Source organism: Medicago truncatula, chromosome 8, assembly GCF_003473485.1.
Source record: "Medicago truncatula cultivar Jemalong A17 chromosome 8, MtrunA17r5.0-ANR, whole genome shotgun sequence".
NCBI classification, from domain to species: Eukaryota; Viridiplantae; Streptophyta; class Magnoliopsida; order Fabales; family Fabaceae; genus Medicago; species Medicago truncatula.
Genome location: NC_053049.1, coordinates 19,980,118 through 20,004,755, shown reverse-complemented (window position 1 = coordinate 20,004,755; position 24,638 = coordinate 19,980,118). Strand labels below are relative to the sequence as shown.

The 24,638-nt window shown below is 32.7% G+C and overlaps 2 protein-coding genes across 2 annotated transcripts in view; both read right to left on the bottom strand.

Moving 5' to 3' along the window:
* Positions 1 to 6,259: 6,259 nt before the first annotated feature.
* Positions 6,260 to 10,171, bottom strand: LOC11413393 (G-type lectin S-receptor-like serine/threonine-protein kinase At1g67520). The gene is given in 8 exon segments (XM_039829039.1): positions 6,260 to 6,812; positions 6,894 to 7,018; positions 7,021 to 7,043; positions 7,129 to 7,366; positions 7,651 to 8,001; positions 8,197 to 8,388; positions 8,468 to 8,581; positions 8,952 to 10,171. Coding segments are annotated over 8 exon segments (2,526 nt in total). The 5' UTR covers positions 10,120 to 10,171; the 3' UTR covers positions 6,260 to 6,497.
* A 9,413-nt stretch (positions 10,172 to 19,584) lies between these two features.
* The window catches only part of LOC11426177 (G-type lectin S-receptor-like serine/threonine-protein kinase At1g67520), a 76,881-nt gene continuing 71,827 nt past the window's right edge, over positions 19,585 to 24,638 (bottom strand). Inside the window, 1 exon segment of the mRNA XM_039829038.1 lies at positions 19,585 to 19,831. Within this exon segment, the coding sequence (XP_039684972.1) occupies positions 19,585 to 19,831 (247 nt within the window).

The window sequence follows — 24,638 nt, the reverse complement described above, 5'->3', positions numbered from 1 at the left end:
ACTAAGTGCATGATGTCTATATATATATATATATTGAAATGATGACGTTTAGCTCCAAATTATTGAATGCATGATGATATGTTGATTACGATGATTACGGTGTTTTGTTGTTAAGAGTCCATGCATAGCATTTCATTGAGCTTTGTCCTCACCACGATTAGGAGCTTTGTCCTCCGCACGATAAAAGTATATTAATACTTATGATGACGATTGGTACCACATGCATATAAATGTCTAAGTTGCATTGTCGCATTTGTCGAGTCAAGGTCGTTGTTGATGAATTATCATCTATGTCGAGTTGTCTTCCACCTATGTGTTATTAAAGAAGTACCTACGAAGATTATACGATGTTTGTGATGTGAATTATATGGTGTTGACTAAGATGTTGCTATGTTGTTTAACATGTTGATTATGATATTGTTATATTGCTATGTTGTTTAACATGTTGATTATAATATTGTTATGTTGCTATGTTGTCTAAACATGTTGATTATGATATTGTTATATTGCTATGTTGTTTAACATGTTGATTATGATATTGTTATATTGCTATGTTGTCTAACATGTTGATTATGATATTGTTATGTTGCTATGTTGTGTAAGATATTGATTATGATATTGTTAAGTTGTTATGATGTTGAATATAATTGTTACTATTAAGTGATGATTATGTTGTTCTATATATGATTAATTATTATTAAGTGAATATTATGTTATGCTATTGATGATGATCGAATGTTGTGATTACTTGGTAATTGTTTATCAAAGATTTATGATGTCGATTATGGTGTTAGTATGTGTTGATTATATTTATATAAGATGATGAATACGTTGTTGTATTAATATAAGAAGATGAATATGTTGTTATATTATTAAATTATGACGAGATGATGTATATATAATTATTATTATTGTTAAGTGAATATTATGTTATGTTGTTGTTATATTATTATAAAATGATGACTATGTTGTTTTTGTTATATTACTATAAGAAGATGTTTATGTTATGATGTATATAATTATTATTATTATTATTAAGTGATGATTATATTGTGTAGTTTAAGTTATTAGTGATGATGATTATATGAAGATATTTATGAGTTGTTAGGTGTACTTGATGATGTTCATGTTAAGTTGATAAGTTGTCTTTTATTCATGAATTGATAATGAGATGTTTGATGAATAATTATTATTATGAATTAATGATGTTGTTATGTTGTATATGAATTAGGATTAAGATGTTGTTATGCTATATATGAACTATAACTATGATGTGATGATCTATGTTTGTTACGATTTGGTTAGTATGTGTTATATGATGATATTTATAATGTGATGAATATAAAGTAAATGATAATTAGATGTTAGTTGGATTATTAAGAATTATACATTAAGAAGTATTATTGCTAATAGATGAAGTTATTTGTGTTGTTAAATATAATTATTGAATTATATGCTTGATATTATTGTTTTGTGAAATCTAACCCCTTCTGCTTGAAAATGTTGCTCTTCGTATGAGTAACTTGCAGGTATTACTGATTAGTAGGAGTGGTGGCTCAAGTGTCTTAGGTGCTTTGATACGTAATGGGATGAGAATTCTATTGTTGTCTTTCTATTCCTTACGTATTGTTTTAAGAAGAATTATGACTTTGGTTTTAGATTGGATTATATGAGAAATTTATGAAGAGGCCTTCGTGCCAAAGACTGTTTTGATTATTGAATAATTTCCGCTGCGAAGTATTAAAGACTTTTTAGTTATTGAATTTTAAAGGATAAATAGTTATTTATACAGTTTATGATTTTAAGAAAAGAATGTGACATTCCGTTTAGGTGAATTACTCTGATTAAATAAATGAAATTTTCATGTTGGGAAAACGGGGTGTTACATATATGGCTAATAAGATTATAACCTAGAGAAGGGGTGAATCGCTTTTTGAAAAAGTTTTATGGAGTTTTGATAAAAAGTAATTTCAATTAAATTGACTATTGCAATTTCACGTGAACAATCAAAACAATATACAAAAAGATAAAATTATGTGATAATAAGATTCAATGTAGAATTGAGTGATTCACAATACAAATCTTATTACAATCAAACTTTAATGTGTCTTGAACAATTTGCAAAACTTAGACAATTTCAAAACCAAACCTATATGAAAATATACCAAGTTATCAATCAAACACAATGCATATTGTCATACCCCAAATTTTGACCACTTTTATCTATTTTTACACATTTTGTTCGTACTTTTAAAACCGGAAATGTCCGTCGTTTTAGACGAAATTTCGGCAGAGATACCCCAATTTTTGACCTAAGATTATATAATGGGGGTACATAATTGTGTGAACGAAGTAAGCACTAGAAAAATTTTATTTGAAAATGATAAATTAAATAATTAATTTGGTCATTATTAAAAAGTGCTTTCTTGGTCCCCAAGTTTTGCTAAATTATTTTAGAACGCAATCTAGAATATTTTGGAACACAATCTAAAATATTTTGGTAGGCAATCTAATATATTTTAGTGCTTGATCTGAAATATATTTTGATACTCAATGATATATATTTATGTACTGAATAACATATTTATGTACTGAATAATATATTTTTGTACTCAATATGATATATTTTGGTAGGCAATCTAATATATTTTAGTGCTTGATCTGAAATATATTTTGATACTCAACAATATATATTTATGTACTGAATAACATATTTATGTACTGAATAATATATTTTTGTACTCAATATGATATATTTTGGTAGACAATTGACATATTTTTGTACTAGATGTATTACTTGTTCCCAAAGTTTCTCACCTATTAGTTGGGAAGTTTCTCTATAAATAGAGGGCTCACACAATGCATTCAACACACCGAAATACACAGTTGATGCTTCCTGTGCTTTTCTTCTCTTCTCCCTCTTTTGACTTGTGTTGACGAGTCTTTCTTCTTTTTCTACTCCTTTCTGTCCCTTTCGGTTTCAAGGTATTTTATTTTTGTTTTGCTTTATGTTATAAAAAATACAAAAAAAAGAAGATTTTGTGGTGATCCAACGTCACTACAAAATTCTCTAAAATTCTCATACTTTTATTTCATTGCTACGTTAGTTTTATATATCATTCAAAATAACAAAAACATTCAAATAAAAAAAATTCCAAAAATATTGTTCTTATCATCTTAGTTTTCTCTAATTCTCAAAAAATTCATCCTACTCGTTTCTTTTAATTTTTTGCTCATTTCTTCACTTGCTTTCAATTGTGTCTTTATATGATAATTTTAATTGTTACTTGTTATTTTCACATGCCTATTCTTAATTTCTTGCTTATCACTTCTTATGTCTCATTCATCACAATTTTCCTTATGCTTACTAAAGATTTAATCTTTGTTTTGAATCATAGTATGCACATTTAATTTTCTCATCATTTTATTTTGTCATTGACTTAGTGTGTATAAATAGGAAATTGATGTAAGTTTTATTTCTTGCATTTTATTTTGGCATAAAGGCCTTAGGGTTGTATTTAGGAATTGATGTAATAATGTAGGTAACACAAGCACCGAGACATGCACCGACACTTCACATTTATTTCTTGTACGTCGTTACGTTAGCTTACCGTTAGTTTAGAAAAAAAAACATTTTTTTTTTATCAAAAAACCTAAACATGTCAAATTCAAAAATCATTTACTTAACAACATTTTCTTTTTATTTTCTTAATCAAATTCTCAATCAATCTTAATTCAACTTCAACCATTTTTAAACTTTAAAATCAATCAACCTCACTTGTTTCCTTTATCTCATGCCTTGAGGCCTCTTTCTCTTCTTAAAACCCATTTTCAAAAATCTTAAAATCAACCTAACCCACCAAAAAGAAACTTTTTAGGTGAACTACATTGGTTTTGATCCCTTTCTTTAAGGGTATGTAGGCAGGGGAGTCAATCCTTCCAAATCAAATAAAAATAACCAAAAACATACTTCTTCTCCCTCCATTCTTTCACTTAGATTTTTAGGTAATAATTTTTCAGTAAGCAAATGAATTTAGCACAAGATAATCTAGGTAAGAGGTTCTTATGGAATACCATAGACGCTTAGGGTGCTAGCACCTTCCCTTCGCGTAACCAACCCCCGAATCCAAAGTCTCGATAAGGGTTTTTACTCATTTTTTCCCTTCCCACAAATAAAAATCGAGAGTTCAAAGATTGACGATTCAAATCAATTAATGGTTTAATATCCGAAAATCACGAGCACACATATGAAATTGAAGAATTGAATAGAAATTAAACTAAATTGATCTTAAGAAAATTATTATAACCTAATTCAATGAATTAGGTTAACTTTTGAAGAAAAACAACTTAGATCAATACAAGCTACTATCCTAACAATTATTCAATTAACATATGCAATAATGAAAAGTAAAGAGGATAGGGAAGAGAGATAACACCGATATTTTTATAGTAGTTCACTCTTTCTTGTCGTCGCTAGTGCTACGTCTACTCTTCGTACGCCTTCACCAAAGTCATCCACTAATAGTAACAATGTTGAATACAAATGTGTTTACAAGAGTTCCTTGAAATTAAAACTAATTCTTCAACCCCTATGCAAACACTCCCCCAAACTTTAAATAACCTTTGAATTTGATGATCCTTGAATCTTTAAATCCTTGAATACCCGTGAACCCCTTCAAACTCTTCACTCAAGTCTTCGATGCTACGTTCGGTAAACGAATCCCCTTCGACTTCAAGAACGGTTAGAAAGACCCCTAATACCTTTGGAGCTGGAATGAGATTATTCACTTCACTTTGGAGCCTTGATTAAGCCCAACTAATCTCCTTGAAAGAATCAACTTACAATCCTTACTAGCACCCTAGCAAATCAATGTGACTCAATGTTCAAAGTGATTTTAAGAAAAAGTGTTTAATCTGGAAGAATTTATGGACAAAGAGTTTTTGAGACCTAGAGAGAATAGATGCAAATGATTCAATATTTTGAAAGTTAAGAGAGAGTGAGTATATATATAGTACATGGGTGAATGTGCTAATTTTCGTGCAAAAATAACTATTTGAATCGACTCACTAAATGCTTTAATGGATTCAGACAAAGAAATACAAGACGGAGGAACAATGAAGAATGATGCGATTCAGACACAAATTGAATCGACTCAAATTTTTCTAGGATGAAGATTGATACGATTCAGATTTAAAATCGATTCAGTGCAAGTCAGAATGTTTTATGACACGATTCAATTTGAAATGATACGATTCAGGAGTGAATCGATTGAAGGTGTTTTGAAACGATTCACACAAAGTCAGAGAGCTTGTGTGATATGATTCAATTAACCTTGAATCAATTCACTTGAACCGAACAAGTGTTCTGAAAGTATGTGAAATTTTGACACAAAGAAACATTATGCCATAGATCACTAGGGTGCTTTAACAAGATGTAATTCTAGTCTATAAAGAGAGAAACAATATGCTAGGAAATTAACAAGCAACAAAGAACAGCGTCAAAATAATAGTTTGGCAAAACAAGCTTTAGCAGCCACATCAACCTCAGTCCCCTTAAAACATTTCTTATTACTAGCACACCATATCTCATAACACAAGGCCAAAACATGGACTATAATATCCTCATTAACATCTACAGTATTATCCTCCAACCACTTATTAAAAGGAACGTATCTAAAATCATACGAATTAAATACCACACTTGAAGAGGAAGCAAACCATATATGCTTTGACCAATAACACTCCATAAAGAGATGTGAAATTGTCACATTATGTTCCCCACAAAGAACACACAATGAATCATTACATATTCCTTTTTTAAAAAGATCATTTTTTATTGATAGTTTTTCACATAGAAAAGTATTCCAAGCTTTTTTAGTATCCCTTAATTAAATATTGATTTATTTTGGTATCTTAACTTTCTATCGGTTACACATTTTGGTCTTTTCCATTAGTTTTAATTCAAAACTGTTTCATTTTCTTCTGAAATTTTTCTTGGATTTTTGTTGTTGAAGGTTGATGGAGATGATAGGAAGATGAAGAAGAGGGGAAGAAGATGAAGAAACCCAAACGTTTTTGAATTAAAACTAACGCAAAAGACCAAAATGTGTAACAGAGAGAAAATTAAGATACTAAAATAAATCAATATTTAATTAAGGGCCAAAACGATACTAGCAAAATAGTTAAGGAATCAAAAATGCCTTAAATATAAGTATATTGTTTCCCCATTTGTATTTGGTTTTTCCACTTCCTGATTTTGTGATAGCAATTAAACTAAAAAGAAGTTACCTTTTTTGTGATTGGTGGTATGCTTTTTCAATGGCAGAAACAGGGATATATCATGGATAATGAAAAATCTAAAATAAACTATAAGGACCATTTCGAGAACATTTTTACACACACATAAAATGAGTATATTTCATAAACTAAAACCATATCCAAGCCTTTTCTTTACTTACACTCTAGCTTGAAATTTTTTACCAATATATATCGATTACTTATATTTTCACTTCTACTTCACATGAGGTAGAAATCCCTGTCATAGAATATGTGTCAGACACTTTTGAAGTACTTTCCCCGTCAAATATCTCATTTCTAACATAGAATGCTGGTCTTTTTGGTATGGTTGTGAGTTCATATTTGTTTGTTAACACTGATATAACATCAGACATTGTTGGACGATCATTTGCATAATGCTCAACACATAAGAGACCAACATGAATGCACCTTTGCACTTATTCGGGAACAAAAGTGTCATTTAATGATGGATCCAATAATTGTAGATACTCACCATCGTTCCATAGCTCCCATGCCTGTTAGAAGTTTAATCAAATTAGGAACAAGGAATGATATATTTTTAAAATAAATTCAACGTGACTAATAATATAACATACATGTCGTATTAGGTTTAGTGGGCGATCAACATCATAAAAGCTATTGTTTTTTCTTCCACAAATAATTTCAAGAAGCAACACTCCAAAGCTATATACATCAGACTTTGTTGAACAAATTCCTTCATTGCATATTCTGGAGACATGTATCCACTGCACCAAAAGTTAATAATAATCTCATACTTTTTATGTAATCATGTATAAAAAGGAAGGAAAAGAGAAAGCTTTGAAAACTTACTATGTCCCAACAATCCTATTCGTGTTAACGGTTGATTCTTGCTGGGCGAACATTCTTGCCATACCGAAATCAGAAATTTTTGCATTCATATTCTCATCAAGAAGTATGTTGCTAGCCTTCAAGTCTCTATGAATGATTTTGAGTCTTGAGTACTTAAGAAGATAAAGTAATCCTTGAGCAATTCCTTCTATTATGTACAAACGCTTCTTCCAATCTAGCAACTTCTTTTTTGTACAATCTTCTCAATGAAAACATAATAATTAATATTAAAATGTATACTACTCAAAAGTAGCAAACAAAAATGCTATTTTAGTTTTCTTAACTAATGATATTTACTTGGTTATTTTCTAGTTAGAATAACACATTATTTTAGTGAACTATCCACAATATTATGGAAATATTAGTTAAGAACTCAAAATATTTGTTGTAATTGTGTTCGTTACATAATAACGAACACAATTTTTCGAATTTTTCATAAAAAAAAAACTTCACACGCAAAGATATCCTTCAACCTATTGTCACAAAATAGATAGAAATCGAAGCTTTTGTTTCGCATGTATTCGTAAATTAGAATCCTTTCTTCTTCATGAATGCAACAACCAAGTAGTTGTACAAGGTTTGTGTGCTGAAGCTCACATATCAATACCAATTCATTTTTGAATTCCACAATTCCTTGTCCAGATGTTTTTGAGAGTCTTTTTACAACAACTTCTTGCCCTGTTGCCAAGATTCCATGACATCGTAAAACAAAAGGAAAAAATTTACTTGCATTTCTGTAAATACTTTTCTTTTGGTTCTTAGCATAAAATACACTTTTTGTAGTTACAATATCAAACTTTGAATAAAATAATGGATTTGAAGTAATCACAAATACTTAAGTTGACAATCATTCTAAAATACCTAAAAAATGTATATTTATGTTTTGTCCAAAACATACATCACCAGCCATGAAAAAAATATTACCACATCAGAAACATTTTTTCGCAACATGAAGATCGTGCCATATGTAAATTGTAAGGGTTATTTAAAACTTGTTTTAAACAAACTTAATTATTAATGTATAATTACAATAGGTTAAAATCACCTTGTAAACAGGTCTATAGCCTCCCTGTCCTAATTTGTTTTCTGGGGAAAACTCCATAGTTGCTTCCAAAATTGATGTAAAGTTAAAAACTTTTATATCATGTCCCTTGAAATCGTCTTCAAGATCTTTGATATCATATGATTTATTGGAATCCGCCAAATCTTTAGTTTTCTTATCTACAAAACCAGAAAAAAAAAGGATAAAGATAGAAAGAAAATAAAAAAAGGATTTGATTTTGTAAATACATTCAAGTACCTTTAAGTGCATATTTTTGTTTCTTTTTGACTAAGCATAAAAGGAGTGGACATAATATGAGTAAAGCAGATGCGATTGCAGCACCTATCCATATCCACCTTCTACCTGCATTGACTGTACAAAATCAATTTGAATTGTGATATTCATCTCAAACTTTTAATTTTTGGTCTTATCTTGATGCCAAACCCTAATCCTATATCCTTCAAATTTATAAACATCGTTTATAAATATGACTTTTGGAATCATTATCATCATTATTATTATTATTATAATTATATTAATAATAATAATAATAATTATTATTATATATATATAGGAACATTTGTTTCACAAAACCTAATCTGATTTGAATTTCACCTGTTTCACTAGATATAAAGGAAGACGATGTCTACGATGGAATAAGCAGTAAATAATCAATAGGAACCTCTTCTAAAAAAAATCACCTGGAACCTATCTATTTAAAATGATATTATAACTTACGTACCATGGGAATTCGGAGTTGATTTTGTTGGCTTTACCAAGGTGTAAAAGGTATTCGGAACCATGTGAACATCTTGTGTCGAATTCCATAAATAGAATATACATCCAGTCAAATTATCATACAATACTTGGAATCCATTGCAGCTACAATTTTTCCAACATCTCATCTTGCAATCACTGTAACTATAAGTCACATCCCGTTCAAACCACCACGTTGAATTGTCCGTGCTTGGTCTTCCCGCCTTTTCCTGAAACATCTCACCAGGTTCCCTGCAAGTTGGTACATCCTCCCATTTTTGGCACCCTCCATCATTATTATATCCATAACACATATCTGTATTAGCAATATATCCATCATCACCTACTAACCTCCCCTTCGGGGATAGGTACCATTGCATTAACTTTCCATCTCTAACTTCGAAAGAGAAAGACTCTTCCGTCTTGTTAGAGACAATAATGTACTGATACATATGTTGAACATTCGCGGGAATGTTCTCGAATATTCCATTGCTTTTAAGTTTTCCACTTTTCCAATACACTATGCTGCGTTTCTTGATGTTCAATTCACCTTGTTTTGGTTCCCATTCAAGACTAAACTCACCTGAATTTATAAGAATAGGAGTCATCCATGAAACCAATGACCAATTATGTCCAGTTTTTCGATTAACTCCCAACTTCATCGTTGGGATCAAATCATTTGTGGGATAATCAAAACTCTGCCATAATATACTCTTTGTCCCATTTGGGTGAAGTTGTTGAAGCACAAAGTTACCCGTGTCTAAAATAGTGGCCATAGTGTTGTTGGTAGGTTGAGGTGAAGAGTAAATGATTATTGGTAATTTCCTATTTTGAGATTCTATTTTGAGCACACCAGAGTAGTCTAGTGATAGAACTGCTGATTTTACGTCTACGGGTTGATTTCTATCGTACATCCACACTCTTGTGTCGTTATCAGTACTTATAACCAAACAACGGTATGTTATAATGGCCATAGTGTTGCTGAATTGAAGACAATACTTGCCTTGTTTAGAACATAGAGAGGAATTGGAATTCAATGTATCACCTGGCCTTAAACTATCTTTCATAGCTTTAACACAAATATTAGTAGTAGTAATCCACCACAACCATAAGTATATCAATACAACTTGTTTCTCTATTTTAAAGCTTATCATGATCGATGAATATTTTTTCAAAAAAAAGAGAGAAATATACTCAGCTCTTGCAATCTGCACTGTCCAACTTTGGGTTGCAAGTTTTAAACAAGTGATTTTAGGCCCTTATCAGAGTTTGTTCTAGTTCACAAAGTTAATGTCAAATCAACTTTATCTTTATTTTTCCACTACAAAAGTTGCACTAGGAGTGCCTTTCTCTATAACTTTTTTGTAAAGGCAAAGGAGAAGATAAGTTTACTTTAATACATAATTATTGAAGGAATTTAAATGTTTTTATTTTCTATTGAATTGAAGTGAAGTAATGAAATTAAATTATGACCATCATTTGGCCACATTAAATTAAGTCAAATCCGTAACTTCCTTCTACACAAAAGCATATTCAAAGTAAAAAAAAAAATTCATTGGCTAAACAATTGCACTCTTGCCGGTGGCATATCCAGGAGGGTGCAAATTCTTTGACTTCATCGTTTATTATAATACATAAATAAAAATGTTAAAATATATACACCAACTTTTTGTACGTTAATTATTTTCTTCATATTTTAATGTACTATCTCCGTCCTTAAATACACGACATTTTTAACCAAATCATTAGAATTAAGAACGCTAGTGGTAATATTAAATTTGTTTGTAATCATGATTTTGTTTTGTATTGATTGTTTGTAATCACAATTTTATCTTAAATTTAAGAGAGAGATAAGTTTTTGTTTTTAACATAATATTTATTGTTGATTGAATAAAAAGATGTAAAATAAAATAGGGATATGTCGGTAAAAAAATAATTAATGTATGAAACTACCAACCGAGTCTTATAAAAAGGGACAACTATTTTTTTTTATTTATCAAAATAGTCTTATAATTAGAGACAGTGCGTGGTAGTATTAAATTTACAATATAGTCATTTTTTACCAAATCAAATAATTTATTTACAATATTATCATCACTATACTAAATATATGATTTTTTAGCTCATACTAAAATATATGATGATGAGATTATATAAAATATGTGTCCACGCATATATAAATGGCGTGCAGTGGCAAAATTATTTTAAAACAGTAATATTGATTTTTTCAACTTTAAATATTTTGTCCACATGTATAGTACAAAAATCAGTCCTCGTAAGTTTAGCTTAGTTGATATGTACAATGCATAATATATGTAAGGTCCGGGGTTCAAACCCCGGCCACCACCAAAAAATAAAAAGTAAAAAAAAAAAACCACATAACCTCTAGCCAAGAGTGACATGAAAATTGCTTTTCTAACATACAAAAATTCCTAAAAATACATAGAAATGATTTTTTTGCCCTCGGCGGTAGGTAATTACTGTAACACCTCGTTTTCCCAACATAAAAATTTCTTAACAAATATCAGAGTAAACATCTCAAACGGGATATCACATTTCACATAATCTAAAAACAGTTAAAGAACAATTTAACTTCCAACAAAATATTTCAATCATCGCAGCGGAGTTAATTCAAAAATCATAAATTGTCTTGGCACGTAGGCCCCATCATAATATCTCAAATAAACATCATAAAACATCATAAATGAACACGTAAAGGAAATGAAGCATGCATATCATAAACCCCATCTCGTTACGTATCAGAGCAACCTAGGACTCAGTGAGGCAAGGCCACTCACGACAGCACAACAGCAACCTACGCTCGATCACCTGCAAGTTACTCATACGAAGAGAAACGTTTTCAAGCAGAAGGGGTGAGATTTCATAAAACAATAATATTTATCAATATAATTCAACAATCATAATTAACATCATAAATCTTCAACATAAACATCTCATATCATCATAGCATCATATCATCATTCATCATTGACTCGACTATGCGACTATGCAACTTAGACCTCTTATATGCACGTGGTACCAATTCAGGGCATGAGCCCCCAACATTATTTTGAGCTAATGCTCCATCGTGGTGAGGAAAAAGTTCTAGGGCATGAGCCCCCAACAAATGTATGCTACTGCATGGACTCAATCTATTAAAACATCTTAATTATCATCTCATATATATCCAATAATTTGGAGGTACAACATCATCTTATTCATCTTACAATGACTCATGCAACTTGGTTAAATAACAATAGTAGCATAAGCAGTTCACAACAACATTATGACATCATATAGGGATATCAAATAAAAGCAAGCATCAACTCAATCATTCATTCATTAACATCTCAAGTAATGAAATTAATCATTAAATCACATTATAATCAACTTAACAGTTCATAATAGCTTCACAGATTGCAGTTAACATCTTGTATAGGTCACATTACTACCTAAGGGTCCATCCCTAATCACGACATTCTAACTTGCACTCAGTTCTGGAAGTGCTCGCGAGGCGAGAGCATCTGCTCGCCATGGCGAATACAAGCCAGAATTCCAACTAAGGTTGTTCTAAGCTAAACCAGGTTTAATCTCATTCTAAGTCATCATTTAATCTTTAATAAACATCTTTAGGCACTCAAAGCATCTAAGGTTCAACTCAAAAGTCAAAATTCAAGAATTCAACATGCTCTCTGGTCATGCTCGCTATGGCGAGTAAGGTTGTTCGCTGTGGCGACCTACGACTTGTAACTCGCGAGGCGAAAGGAAATGGCTCGCGTGGCGAGCGATGAACTTCATCACTCGCGAGGTGAGGATCATCGTTCGCGAGGGCGAGTGATGAACATAGGCTCGGGCAGAATGCAGTTTTTCACGAAAATCCAACATCTCACATGGTTTAAAGCCTAATTTCGATTCCAGAATTCATCCTATTAATAATCTAAGGTCAAAGAACAATTTCTACATCAATCTAACCAATTTTCACCGTTTAATCATCAATTCTATTAATTTGACCTAATTCTCGACTTCTCCAATTCAATCCTATTTCTTGCTAATTACAACCGGATGGATTACACGATTAATAAAATTGCACAGTTAGTCTCACCCTTACCTTAATTGAAGAAATCGCAGCTCTCTCTCTGACTTCTCCCTTCTATGGCTTTTTCCTCCTTTTTCCAAAGTTTGATCGTACGTACCAAGTGTTTTCTAAAACTAGGTTTTCTCTTTATATACCTCCTCCTAATATCTTATCTCACTTTCTCCCCCAAAACTCTCTAAAATCTCAAAACAGCCCTTAACTAAATATTTTATTTTATTTTCAAATCTTATTTTATTAAACAACAAAATAAGTCTCATAACCTCATAAAAATCGTCACATCACATAACTCATCTAAAATCATCCAAGTCATCTAAATAGTCATAAATCATCATAATTCACATAAATCACACATATATTATATAAATATAATATAACTCGTCTAGACTCGATTAAATAATTAATTAATCAAAAGTGGGCGTTAAATATATTACTTATATTTTCCCTTCTACTTCACGAGGTAGAAATTGTTGTCGTAGAATAGGTGTCACAGTCCGACACTTTCAAAGTTGTTTCCCCTTCAAGGATCTCTCTTGTAAAATAGAATGCTGGTCTTCTTGGCATGGTTGTGAGTTCATATTTGTTTGTTAACACTGATATAACATCAGACATTGTTGGTCGATCATTTGCATAATGCTCAATACATAAGAGACCAACATGAATGCACCTTTGCACTTCTTCAGGAACAAATGTATCACTTAATGATGTATCTAGTAACCGTAGATACTCACCATCATTCCATAGCTCCCAAGCCTGTTCAGAGTTTCATCAAATTAGGAATAAGAAATGATATAATTTTAAAATAAATTCAATGTGACTGATAATTTAACATACATGTCCTATTAGGTTTAGTGGGCGATCAAGATCATAGAAGTTACTGTTCTTTCTTCCGCAAATAATTTCAAGAAGAAAAACTTCAAAGCTATAAACATCAGACTTTGTTGAACAGATTCCTTCCATGGCATATTCTGGAGACATATATCGACTTCTCCAAAATTTAGTTAATAATAATCTCAACTTTTTGTGTAATCTTGGATAAAAAGGAAAGAACAAAGAAAGCTTAGAAAACTTACTATGTCCCAACAATTCTGTTGGTGTTAACTGTTGATTCTTTGCTTATTTGGGGGTGAGTTCTGGTTCCATTATGCTTTCAACATTTCAATCTGTGGAGGCATTGTGTTGGAATAAGGCCTCTGAGTCTACTATTAATCATGATGAGTTCACTAGGCAGTAGGCACTACCTTGTATATAAATTGGCTCATAACTTTATGATATTCTTTTTGCCATCACAATGACTTTTGATGTGGAGCTTTTTTACGGCTGTTTATTTTATTTTGTATGAAATGAATATTAGTTCTCTTTACTTCATAATTTGTTTCATCAATCTCCTTCCTTTCTTTTTCAATTTTTTTTTGTCTCACAACGTCTCTGTGGAATCAGCTTGATCACAACTTTTTTTCTTTTTGACGTTTTCCTTATAAGGGTGATGATGAACACAAGCCGTTTTCCCTTTCAAATCTCATACTCGCCATCGTTTTCCCTTCGCCCTTAAACCTCCTTGTTCGCCGTTTGCCCTTATTTCACGAATAGATCTCGTGTTTCACCACTCGTCATCGTTCTTCAAGCTTTGTCAATCAGTAAGCTTCATCACACAAGTGAATCCGTGAATTAACCTAATACTCTCTGTTCACTATTCTAGTGTGGACATGACTACTGAACTTGGTTTGCTTTTGGTTTTGCATATAGTAAGTTCAATCTTCCATTTGTATGTAATGTGCATAAGTTTGTTTCATTTTCAACATGATTATTCAATTTCTACACACTTCCTCTACTTAGTTTAACTTTTTTTTTTTTTGGATTGTGGTTAATGCCTATGAGATACTACTGTTAAGAGTCCCACATCGGTTAGGAGTTGGCCTGACAATTTGTTTATAAGTGGGGGCAATCCTCACCTCACAAGCAGGTTTTGTGGGGTTGTGTTAGGCCCAACCACGATTTCTAATATGGTATCAGAGCCTCTTCACGATTCTTTGGGCCACCTGTTATCAGGTTTCCGTTATCGGGCCACCCGTCATTTGTGTTTACACTTCAGATGTGCAACCCTGAGCGTGAGGGGGTGTGTTAAGAGTCCCACATCGGTTAGGAGTTGGCCTGACAATTTGTTTATAAGTGGGGGCAATCCTCACCTCACAAGCCGGTTTTGTGGGGTTGTGTTAGGCCCAACCACGATTTCTAATAACTACATCCACTTCCAAATTTGTACATGAGTATGTTTGTTAGCAGCTATTCTTTATTAGCATATCAACACTAGATTAACAACGAAATTTTGAAATCACAACAATAATATCTTTTATTTTTTTTTAATAACTCTTGCATTACAATGTTATTAATTCGTTTTACCCTCTCATAATGCAGGAAGGTTTGATCGTCAATTGCTGGGTGAACTAAATTTAAATTTCAAAATGCCAACATACACTACTAGAAAAAGCAAAATTAACGAGGGAAATTAGTGACGGAAAAAATAAAATTCCTCACAAATTTCTTGGTCGCAAAATTTAGTGACGGAATTAGAGAGGGATTTTACGTTTTCCCTCACTAAATTTAATTTTTTTAGTAGTGATAAACTATTACTTCGTATTGTTTGCTCTTACCTTTGCATTCTGTTTATGCAATGCAAGCAATGTTTCCTTGGTTACAATTTTCATTCGTAATAATTTGCAAGATGAGATGAAAATTACATGTTACAGTGGCGGTAGTGGTATCTATTATCGACGTCCACATACACTCCTTCAAATCTTGTTATTCATATGAAGAATGGGAAACTGGGACTGGAATGACAATCTACAGTAGAGAACACTGCTTAATGATAAGTTTATATAAATTTTTTTGGCAAAAATCTTAAATTTAATATTACAAAAAAGTCCCTCAAAAAAAAAAAAAATTGGCAAAATTAATCTACAATTCCATTTCTATACCCTCAAATAATTTTCTTGGACCACCAGAGCCTAGCACTATCACCATATGTAAGGCTGTGAAAAAAAAAAATAACCGAATCAAACTTTTGAAACTAAATTGGTTAATAAAAATTTAGAAACTGTTTACACCTAAAAATAATATGTATGAGAGTTTCTGAATATTTTAATTTTAATTTTATTCTTTGTTAAATATTGCCTAAAGGGCCTTGCTCGACAGTCTATGATCGAAAAACTAGGCTCAATCGACAAAGTCCTAAATTGAGTTATTCGCACCCCCACCCAAAAGGGAGGAGTGCTTGCAATGGTAAGAAGCCTGAGATCCCTAAGGATTTCAAAACGCTTTCCCCCACTTCAATACGAACCTTTGACGGTTACATAACCCGCCTTCTGTAACGATCAACCAATGACTACTAGCCACTATTCCGAGGATTCCCATTCCTGACATATATAAAAGGATTTTCTCAGTCCTCGAAGGGAAGTGAACATCCAAAGGATCTCCCTTTTACTCTTACACTATTTTGCTCACATTCTTAATTGAGCATCAAAGTGTCTCTTGCAAAATACACCCGTCTACACCATTTCACATACTGACTTGAATGTCTTTTGATCACCTCAGATTAGTGGCGCCTGTTGTGGCAATCTTGTTTTCCCATTTGTTTCTTTCCAAAATATCAAAACTACCAAAATATCCAAAAAAAATAAAAAAATAAATTCAGAACATCAAAATTGTCATTAGTGAGAAAAGCCACTTTAAGAATCAAAGTCCACCGTGTCAATCAACGAGATGGTGGCACTGCCTTCCCATCTCTAATAGAAACATCAAGACTGGAAATGCTCTTCAAGATTATTCAAACCTTGCATCACCAAAACTAGGTGATTGAGCAGCAGAATCCCCACCTTAATCAAACTGAAGAACAAAAGGAAAAATGACAATGGACATGTCGACACTGCGACATTCCTATATGCCTCAAACCTATAGGATAAGTAAGAGCTTCATTCCTGGAGATTAAGATCCTCTCGACGAAGACATCAAATGAAGGGAAAACTTCATCGTTCACGATCCTCCTCTCAAAAGATAATGAATGGGTTCGTAGTGGTCCTTTCATGAGGAGATTTGAGGAAGTACGTATTCCAACAGGGTTGGAGAAACCTCCACAAATGGATCCATATGATGGAACCACATGTCCAGACAAAAACATCAAAAACATTAAATCGATCCTCAACTATCGTAACATACGAGGAACAGTTAAATGTAGGCTTTTTGCAACAACACTGCAAAAAGGAGGTAAGTCATGGTACAAAATCCTGAGAAGGGAGTCCATCGACTCATGGGAGGAAGTATGCAGAAAGTTCCTAAAGAAGACAACCTAATACTGTACCTTGTAAGATATCTTTAAAGGAAAAAGTGATCCTCTTTGAGAATACATTGAAAGATTCAACTAGAAATTAGTCAGAGGAGTGGACGAAAAGATGAAACTATATCTATTGGAAAGAGGTCTTCGACCAAGAATCAATTTTCGCAAGGCCAACAGAGTCAAAGATCCTAGAACTCTTTACGAGTTCCTCAACTTCAAGAAAACCTACATTAGGTATGAGGAGAAGCTCAGCGCCGATGATTCTAGAAAATCAAGAATCATGGATCCTCAAGTAGAATCCTTCAGAAGGCCCTACACGGACAAACACAAGGAAGAAAGGCCTATAAATGATAACTGAGGACCTGTTGGTCATTTTAGAGGATACACACAACTTGCAGTATCTACGGACAAGATCCTTGCAAGTGCACGTGTGTGAGTTCAAAGAAGCTGTAGTCAAATTTCCAAAGGCAACCGCAACAGAGAATGGCGTGGACAAAAGTAAAGCTTCCACAAATGCCATGGGCACACTATTGATGACTGCATCCATATCAAGGATGCCATCCAGATCATCATACAACGAGGAAAATTGAGGCAATATACGAGGAAATGACGAATAAAGTTGATTCTCCATGATCAAAGAAAACAATTGATGTTACCATGAAGGTTAGAAATTAAATAACATCCTCACAAATTATTCACTCCACCATTGCACAAAAAGCACTGTATTGTCTACAAACTGAAGCAAATAAACCAAGATCTCTTCCCTTGTTGAGAAGCCTGATATACATCTTTATGTGATCGTTCTGTCAACTGATCCTACAAGAACTTATCGTGCAATAAGAAATAAAAATAGAGCCAATTGGTCTCCTTGCTTCAATCCCTCATGAGCAAGAAACTATTTTGTAAAATTAGGGGTTGGACAACTCTACTGGTTTGAGTTCAGGGTTAAGAAATTAGAGTTTCATAGTTTGAATCCCGAGATGGGGAAACAAAACACCGAATCACAAGAGATGCACTCCGACATCCAATTCCTCTAAACTCCGCAAAACCCCGTTCTCCTCATCATATATATAGTTCCTTAGTGCTGCAGACACATATTATTTCACTTTCTCTCTTGTACTCTCTTCTTCTCAAAATTGTGCAATATGAAGAATATGTCTATATTAGTTGTGACTTTGATTAATCTATTGCACTCTTTTGATAAAAAATGTTATATAGCTCTTATCTAGTTACTATTCAGAAAAAATATCTTTTCATTAGCTGTTGTGTCATACTTAAATTAATTTCATTGAGGAGTATTCAAGCGATTTTTTAGTGCTTATGGGATCCTTTATTCATTTATTTCTACCTAGGAAAACAATGCAACAAACTGGAAATTTTCTTAGTTTTTTTTTTTTTTTTTTGAGGGGGAACTTTCTTAGTTGTTACGTGGTTTAGCGAACATAAATTAGAGCAAATTATTTTGAATTATCAATTTTGATTATGTTTGGCTGAAGTGATTGTATGATATTAAATGCATGTTTTTATGATAAAATTAATGGAACCTTTTCAGAAAATTAAAATCAAATTAGATTTAGTTATGCACAAATTTGGTCAAATGTTGCATCATTCAAAAGAGGGTTTTACAACTTAAGAGTATTTTCTTAACACTGTTTTCTATAAATAATTCCAGTATTTGCAAAAACTAGTTACAACTTATAGCATTTTGTTAACACGGTTTCCTTCTTATGACGTCAATTCTTTTATTTCAATCGGTAAAATAGCTAAATTTCACGGGGTTGAACATCTTACAATGCAGGGGACATGCGATCGGATGGAAAATAAAACTAGAAACAAGTCAGAATCAATTAAAATGATCAAGAATTCAAGAAAATCCTCGAAGAATTAGAAGAAAGTTAAAGTCCTCACTAAAGTATTTGATAATCTCAACAAGTAATTTCTCTATCACAATCTTTATATTTATTATGATTCACATCTTGCATATCATTGTCTAATTTACTTGCATGTCTAAATAGTATGCTAAATCGTGTTAATCAAAAATCAAAATTCCTAGATTATACATATTTCATTGGAACATGACAAAACCAGTCATATGTCAAATACTTTCAATGTCTTTCTAACGGCTCAATGCTGGAGAAGAAAAATATATTAGTGCTATTACATGCATCATGTATTGACACACCCATAGTGTAAAATTTATGCGATAAATTTAGTAATGTCATCCTTGCATCTATCTATCATGTATTCGCCATACGTTTCTTCCTCAAAAACTCTTGTTCCAATATTGTATGCTGGTTTATTAGGCAAAACATCGACTTTAGTTTTGTTTGCCAACATTCATATAACATTGGACATGGTGGAACGATCATCTGCATTTTCTTCTACACATAATAAACGAGCATGAACACGTCTTAGCACCTCATCTTCAGAAAATGACTCATTTAGCGATGAACACATCTTATTATGAAGGGAGTGTTGCTTGTTGGAGGAAATGAAGACCGTTTTGAAAGCGAACATTATTATGAAGAAGAAGAAAGTGAATTTTATTATGTTGTGATCAATGTTTACAATCATATATAGCTAAAAGTAAGAGTACAATAGCTATCATAGAGTAGCATTAGCATATAAACACTAAACACTTAAGCTAAACTATCTTGCTTGTTCTCCAAATTAATTATCTTCTTCACCCTTGTTGTGTAATAAACATGGATTTTACGTGATGCTTGTTGCAGGAAATGAAGACCGTGTAAATTTTAGAATGTGGAGAATGATAAATTATTCTGAAAATTAAAATTGATGGAAGTTTGACAGAGTGAAACGGTAGGGGAGGTTTGTGATAAATAAGAAAATAGAGGGAGTGTGGGTTACAGTTAGACAAACCTCAGGGGAGGTAATTGTATTTTTCCCATTGTTTTAAGAAAAAGTAATAATAAACAACCATAATTTATGAAGGGATTGTTGGAATACCCAACATGTTGAAGAGGAAGAATTGGAAGAACAAGAGTTATTAGCAGAACAAGAAGAAGATAAAGGAGGTAAAGAGAGAAAGATCTTAAAGCTGAATTTTTCCTGGGTTTGAAATTATTATTTTTTTCTTTTTCATTTATTTAATTCCTTCGATGTATTTGTTGCTTTTCTTTTTTTAATTTGAAAATTACCTATGTGGCGTCCAACTCACACGTAGGCTTTGACCAGGTCAAAATTGTCACTTGTACAAGGGGTAAACTTAGGGAGCTGAAATACTTTTTTTACCACGGGACGAAAATCTCTACTTTTGAAAATCTCTATTTAATTCAAAAGTGCTTCCAACTCATATTCTTTGAAGTCATTATCAGATTTTTTAAGACTCCAACTTTTGACTCTCATGAAGTTGGTGTCACCTTGGTGAGTTACACCAGTGGAGCTTATTCTAAGGTCTTTATAGCCAAACGTACACTCTTCAAATCTAAAGACATGTTACCTTATTCTATGGACTGAATCCGGATCCACCTGTAGTTGGACCAAGATTTTTGCGTGATGCGACCCAAAACGTGGCAAGTGAGTAACTTTTATATGAGTGGGAAAGGCAGGGTGCCTCATTAAGCCAACATTTTTAAAAGAAGCACATCATAAACCAAAAGATCGTGATAGACAGATTCTATATAGTATCTTTGTCGATGTCGAGATGTTGCTTCTAATGCCGTTGTGTTGCTTCTACCTCCGGCATATTTTGCGAATGTCTAAATTCAAAGGATTTATATTAAATTTTAATGGTTCGAGGAAACACATTGGCGGAAGTCTTAGCTGAGGATAGGTGGAGAGTAGCCGCATGTGAGAATCAGCATGGGATAGGATATATATGGCTGACATTGTGGCGAGAGAGGGAGACTATATCCTGCTCAGGTACTGTGTTGGTTTGTGGCTTTCATATCTGTTTTTTTGCATTCTATGTTGTAAACATTCACATATTTATTCGAAAAGAGAAATGAGTGTGCATAAAGCCATTTTGAAACTAAACAAGTTCAATTTCATGATTATTAGAAAAAATCATTGACATACACATAATATAACAACTTGCTAAGAAAGCCAAATAAATAACTAACAAGGCACACTTTTTTTTCATCTAAAATTTAATTTTCGATTGAATTAAAGTACACAAAACCTTGGATAATAAAGAAATTATTAAACAAAATCAAAATCAAAATTTTAATTTTTTTTTTCTCAATTATATCTATTCATCAGTTTTTTGCTTCATTCATATCAACATATCTTTGGATAAGCTCCATTCTCCATTCAGCCTGTGTTTCAATTTGTATCAATGGCTCTCAAGAGGGTTTCTTCAAATGTAAGAGAGGGGTCAGACAAGGAGACCCTCTCTCTCCCCTTCTCTTTTGCATAGCTGAGGAAGTTCTAAGCAGGGGAATCTCCAAGTTGGTTACTGAGAACAAGCTTGACCTCAGCATCAAGAAATATTTGATGGTTTACTGCAAGGGTAACATCTCTGGTCTAGCAGCTCTAAAGGATCTCTTGACTAAGTATGCAAATTGTTCTGGCCAAATAATGAATCTCAGAAAGTCATCAATACATGCTGGAGGAATTTCGCATCAAAGACTGAACACCATTGTTAATCTGCTAGGATTTTCTTTGGGATCCCTACCTTTTACTTATCTTGGTGCCCCCATATTCAAAGGTAGGCCTAAGAGAATCCATTTCCAATCAATTGCAGATAAAGTAAAAATTAAACTTGCATCTTGGAAGGCCTCCCTCCTCTCCATTGCAGGCAGGGTCCAACTCGTTAAAGCAGTGGTGCAATCTATGCTACTTCACACTATGTCAATCTATTCTTGGCCAATCAGCTTGCTCAGAGAAATAGAAAAATGGATAAAAAACTTCATATGGAGTGGAGACATCACAAAGAGGAAAATGGTAACAGTTGCTTGGAAAAAGATTTGTGCACCTTATGAAGAAGGAGGATTAAATATAAGATCTCTGGTTTGTTTAAATGAATCTACCAACCTAAAGCTTTGTTGGGACCTCTTGCAATCTGAAGAACAATGGGCAAAAATTCTTAAGAGTAGAGTTCTTAGAGGTACACAGTGTATTAATCATCATATCTACTCTTCCATTTGGAGTGGTATCAAAATGGAGTTCTAGGTTATTAGAAAAAATTCATCTTGGCTAGTGGGAGATGGAAAGAAAATCAACTTTTGGTTTGATAATTGGTGTGGAGATTCCTTATTCCAAACCCTTAATGCTACTACTGATTTGATTGCTCCTTTTCCCTCTTCATTGAGTAATTATATATTTAACAAACAGTGGAGCATTCCTCATTCTCTATACCATGTTTTTCCACAATTGAGAAACATTGTGAATCAAGTCATCCTCCCTTTTAATGAACAAGTTTATGGTCTGGTGTGGAATCATAATTCAACAGGAAACCTTTCTCTTAAGGATGCCTTTGAATTCAAAAGAAAGCATCTTCCAAAGCTCAACTGGACCAAAACAATCTGGTCAATTGACATCCCTCCTTCAAAATCCCTACTTGCATGGAGACTCATGCGTGACAAGCTTCCCACAGATGAGAATTTGTCCCTCAGAGGCTGCTCTCTTCCATCCATGTGTTCTCTTTGCAGGACAAATCTGGAAACATCTTTTCTTACATTGTCCTTATGCAGTTAATGTTTGGAGATGGTTTGCTTCGATATTGAACATCAATTTGCAATTCCATACTTTTGAAGATATCTGGAAAATTTGTTCAAGAAACTGGAACCCTCAATGTAAACTTACTATTACTGCAGCCATTATCAACATCCTCAATGCTATCTGGTTCGCTAGAAATCAACAAAGGTTTCAAGACAAGAAGATCCATTGGAAATCATCCATCACCTCCATTATCTCAAATGTTTCCCTGTCTAGTAATCTCTCTCAAACAGTAGCTTCATCATCTATCACTGATTTTATCATCTTGAAGAAGTTTAATGTGTCTATCCATCCACCAAAGGCTCCAAAGATAATTGAAGTTCTTTGGCACCCGCCCATCTTTGATGAAAAATCTAAATATATATTATAAGGACAATTTCGAGAATATTTTTACACGAACAGAAAATGGGTATATTGCATAAACTAAAATCATATTGATGCCTTTTCTTTACTTTCACTCTAGCTTGAAATTTTTGACCAATGTATTATTTATATTTTCTCTTCTACTTCACATGAGGTAGAAATCACTGTCATAGAATATGTGTCAGTGTCGGACACTTACGAAGTTGTTTCCCCGTCAAAGATTTCTCTTCTAACATAGAACCCTTGTTTTCTTGGTAAGGTTGTGAGTTCATATTTGTTTGTTAACAATGACATAACATCAGACATTGTTGGTTGATTTTGCAAACTGCTCAACACATGAGAGACCAACATGAATGCAACTTTGCACTTGTTTGGGAACAAGTGTGTCAAATAATGATGGATCCATTAATTGTACATAATCACCATCATTTCATACCTCCCATGAATGTTGGGAGTTAAATCCAATTAGGAAGAAGGAATAATATATATTTTAAATTAACTCACTGTGACGAATTTTAAATACATGTCCTATTAGGTTAGTGGGCGACCAACATCATAAAAGCTATTGTTTTTTCTTCCACAAATAATTTCAAGAAGCAACACTCCAAAGCTATAAACATCAGACTTTGTTGAACAAATTCCTTCCATGGCATATTTTGGAGACATGTATCCACTGAAAAGGCAGGAACAGAGAAAGCTAAGAAAACTTTCTATGTCCAAACAATTTTGTTGGTGTTAACTGTGGATTCTAGCTTTGTGAACATTCTTGCCATACCGAAATCATAAATTTCCGCGTTCATATTCTCATCAAGAAGTATGTTGTTAGCCTTCAAGTCTTTATGAATGATTTTGAGTCTTGAGTACTTCTGAAGATAGAGTAGTCCTTGAGAAATTCCTTCTATTATATGTTTAAGTTCTTCTTCCAATCTAGTAACTTTTATTTGTACAATTTTCTCAATGAAAACATAATAATTCATGTTAAAGTGTATACTACTCAAAAGTCAAAAGTAGCAAACAAAAATGCCATTTTAGTTTTCTATGAATTGGTTATTACATAAAACATGATATTCACTTGTTATTTTCAATTTAGGATAAAACGTTATTTTAGTGAACTATCCACAATAATTATGGAAAATATTAGTTAAGAAAACTAAAGTTTTATTGTAATTGTGATCTAAACTTTTGATTTGTTGATAACATACATCACA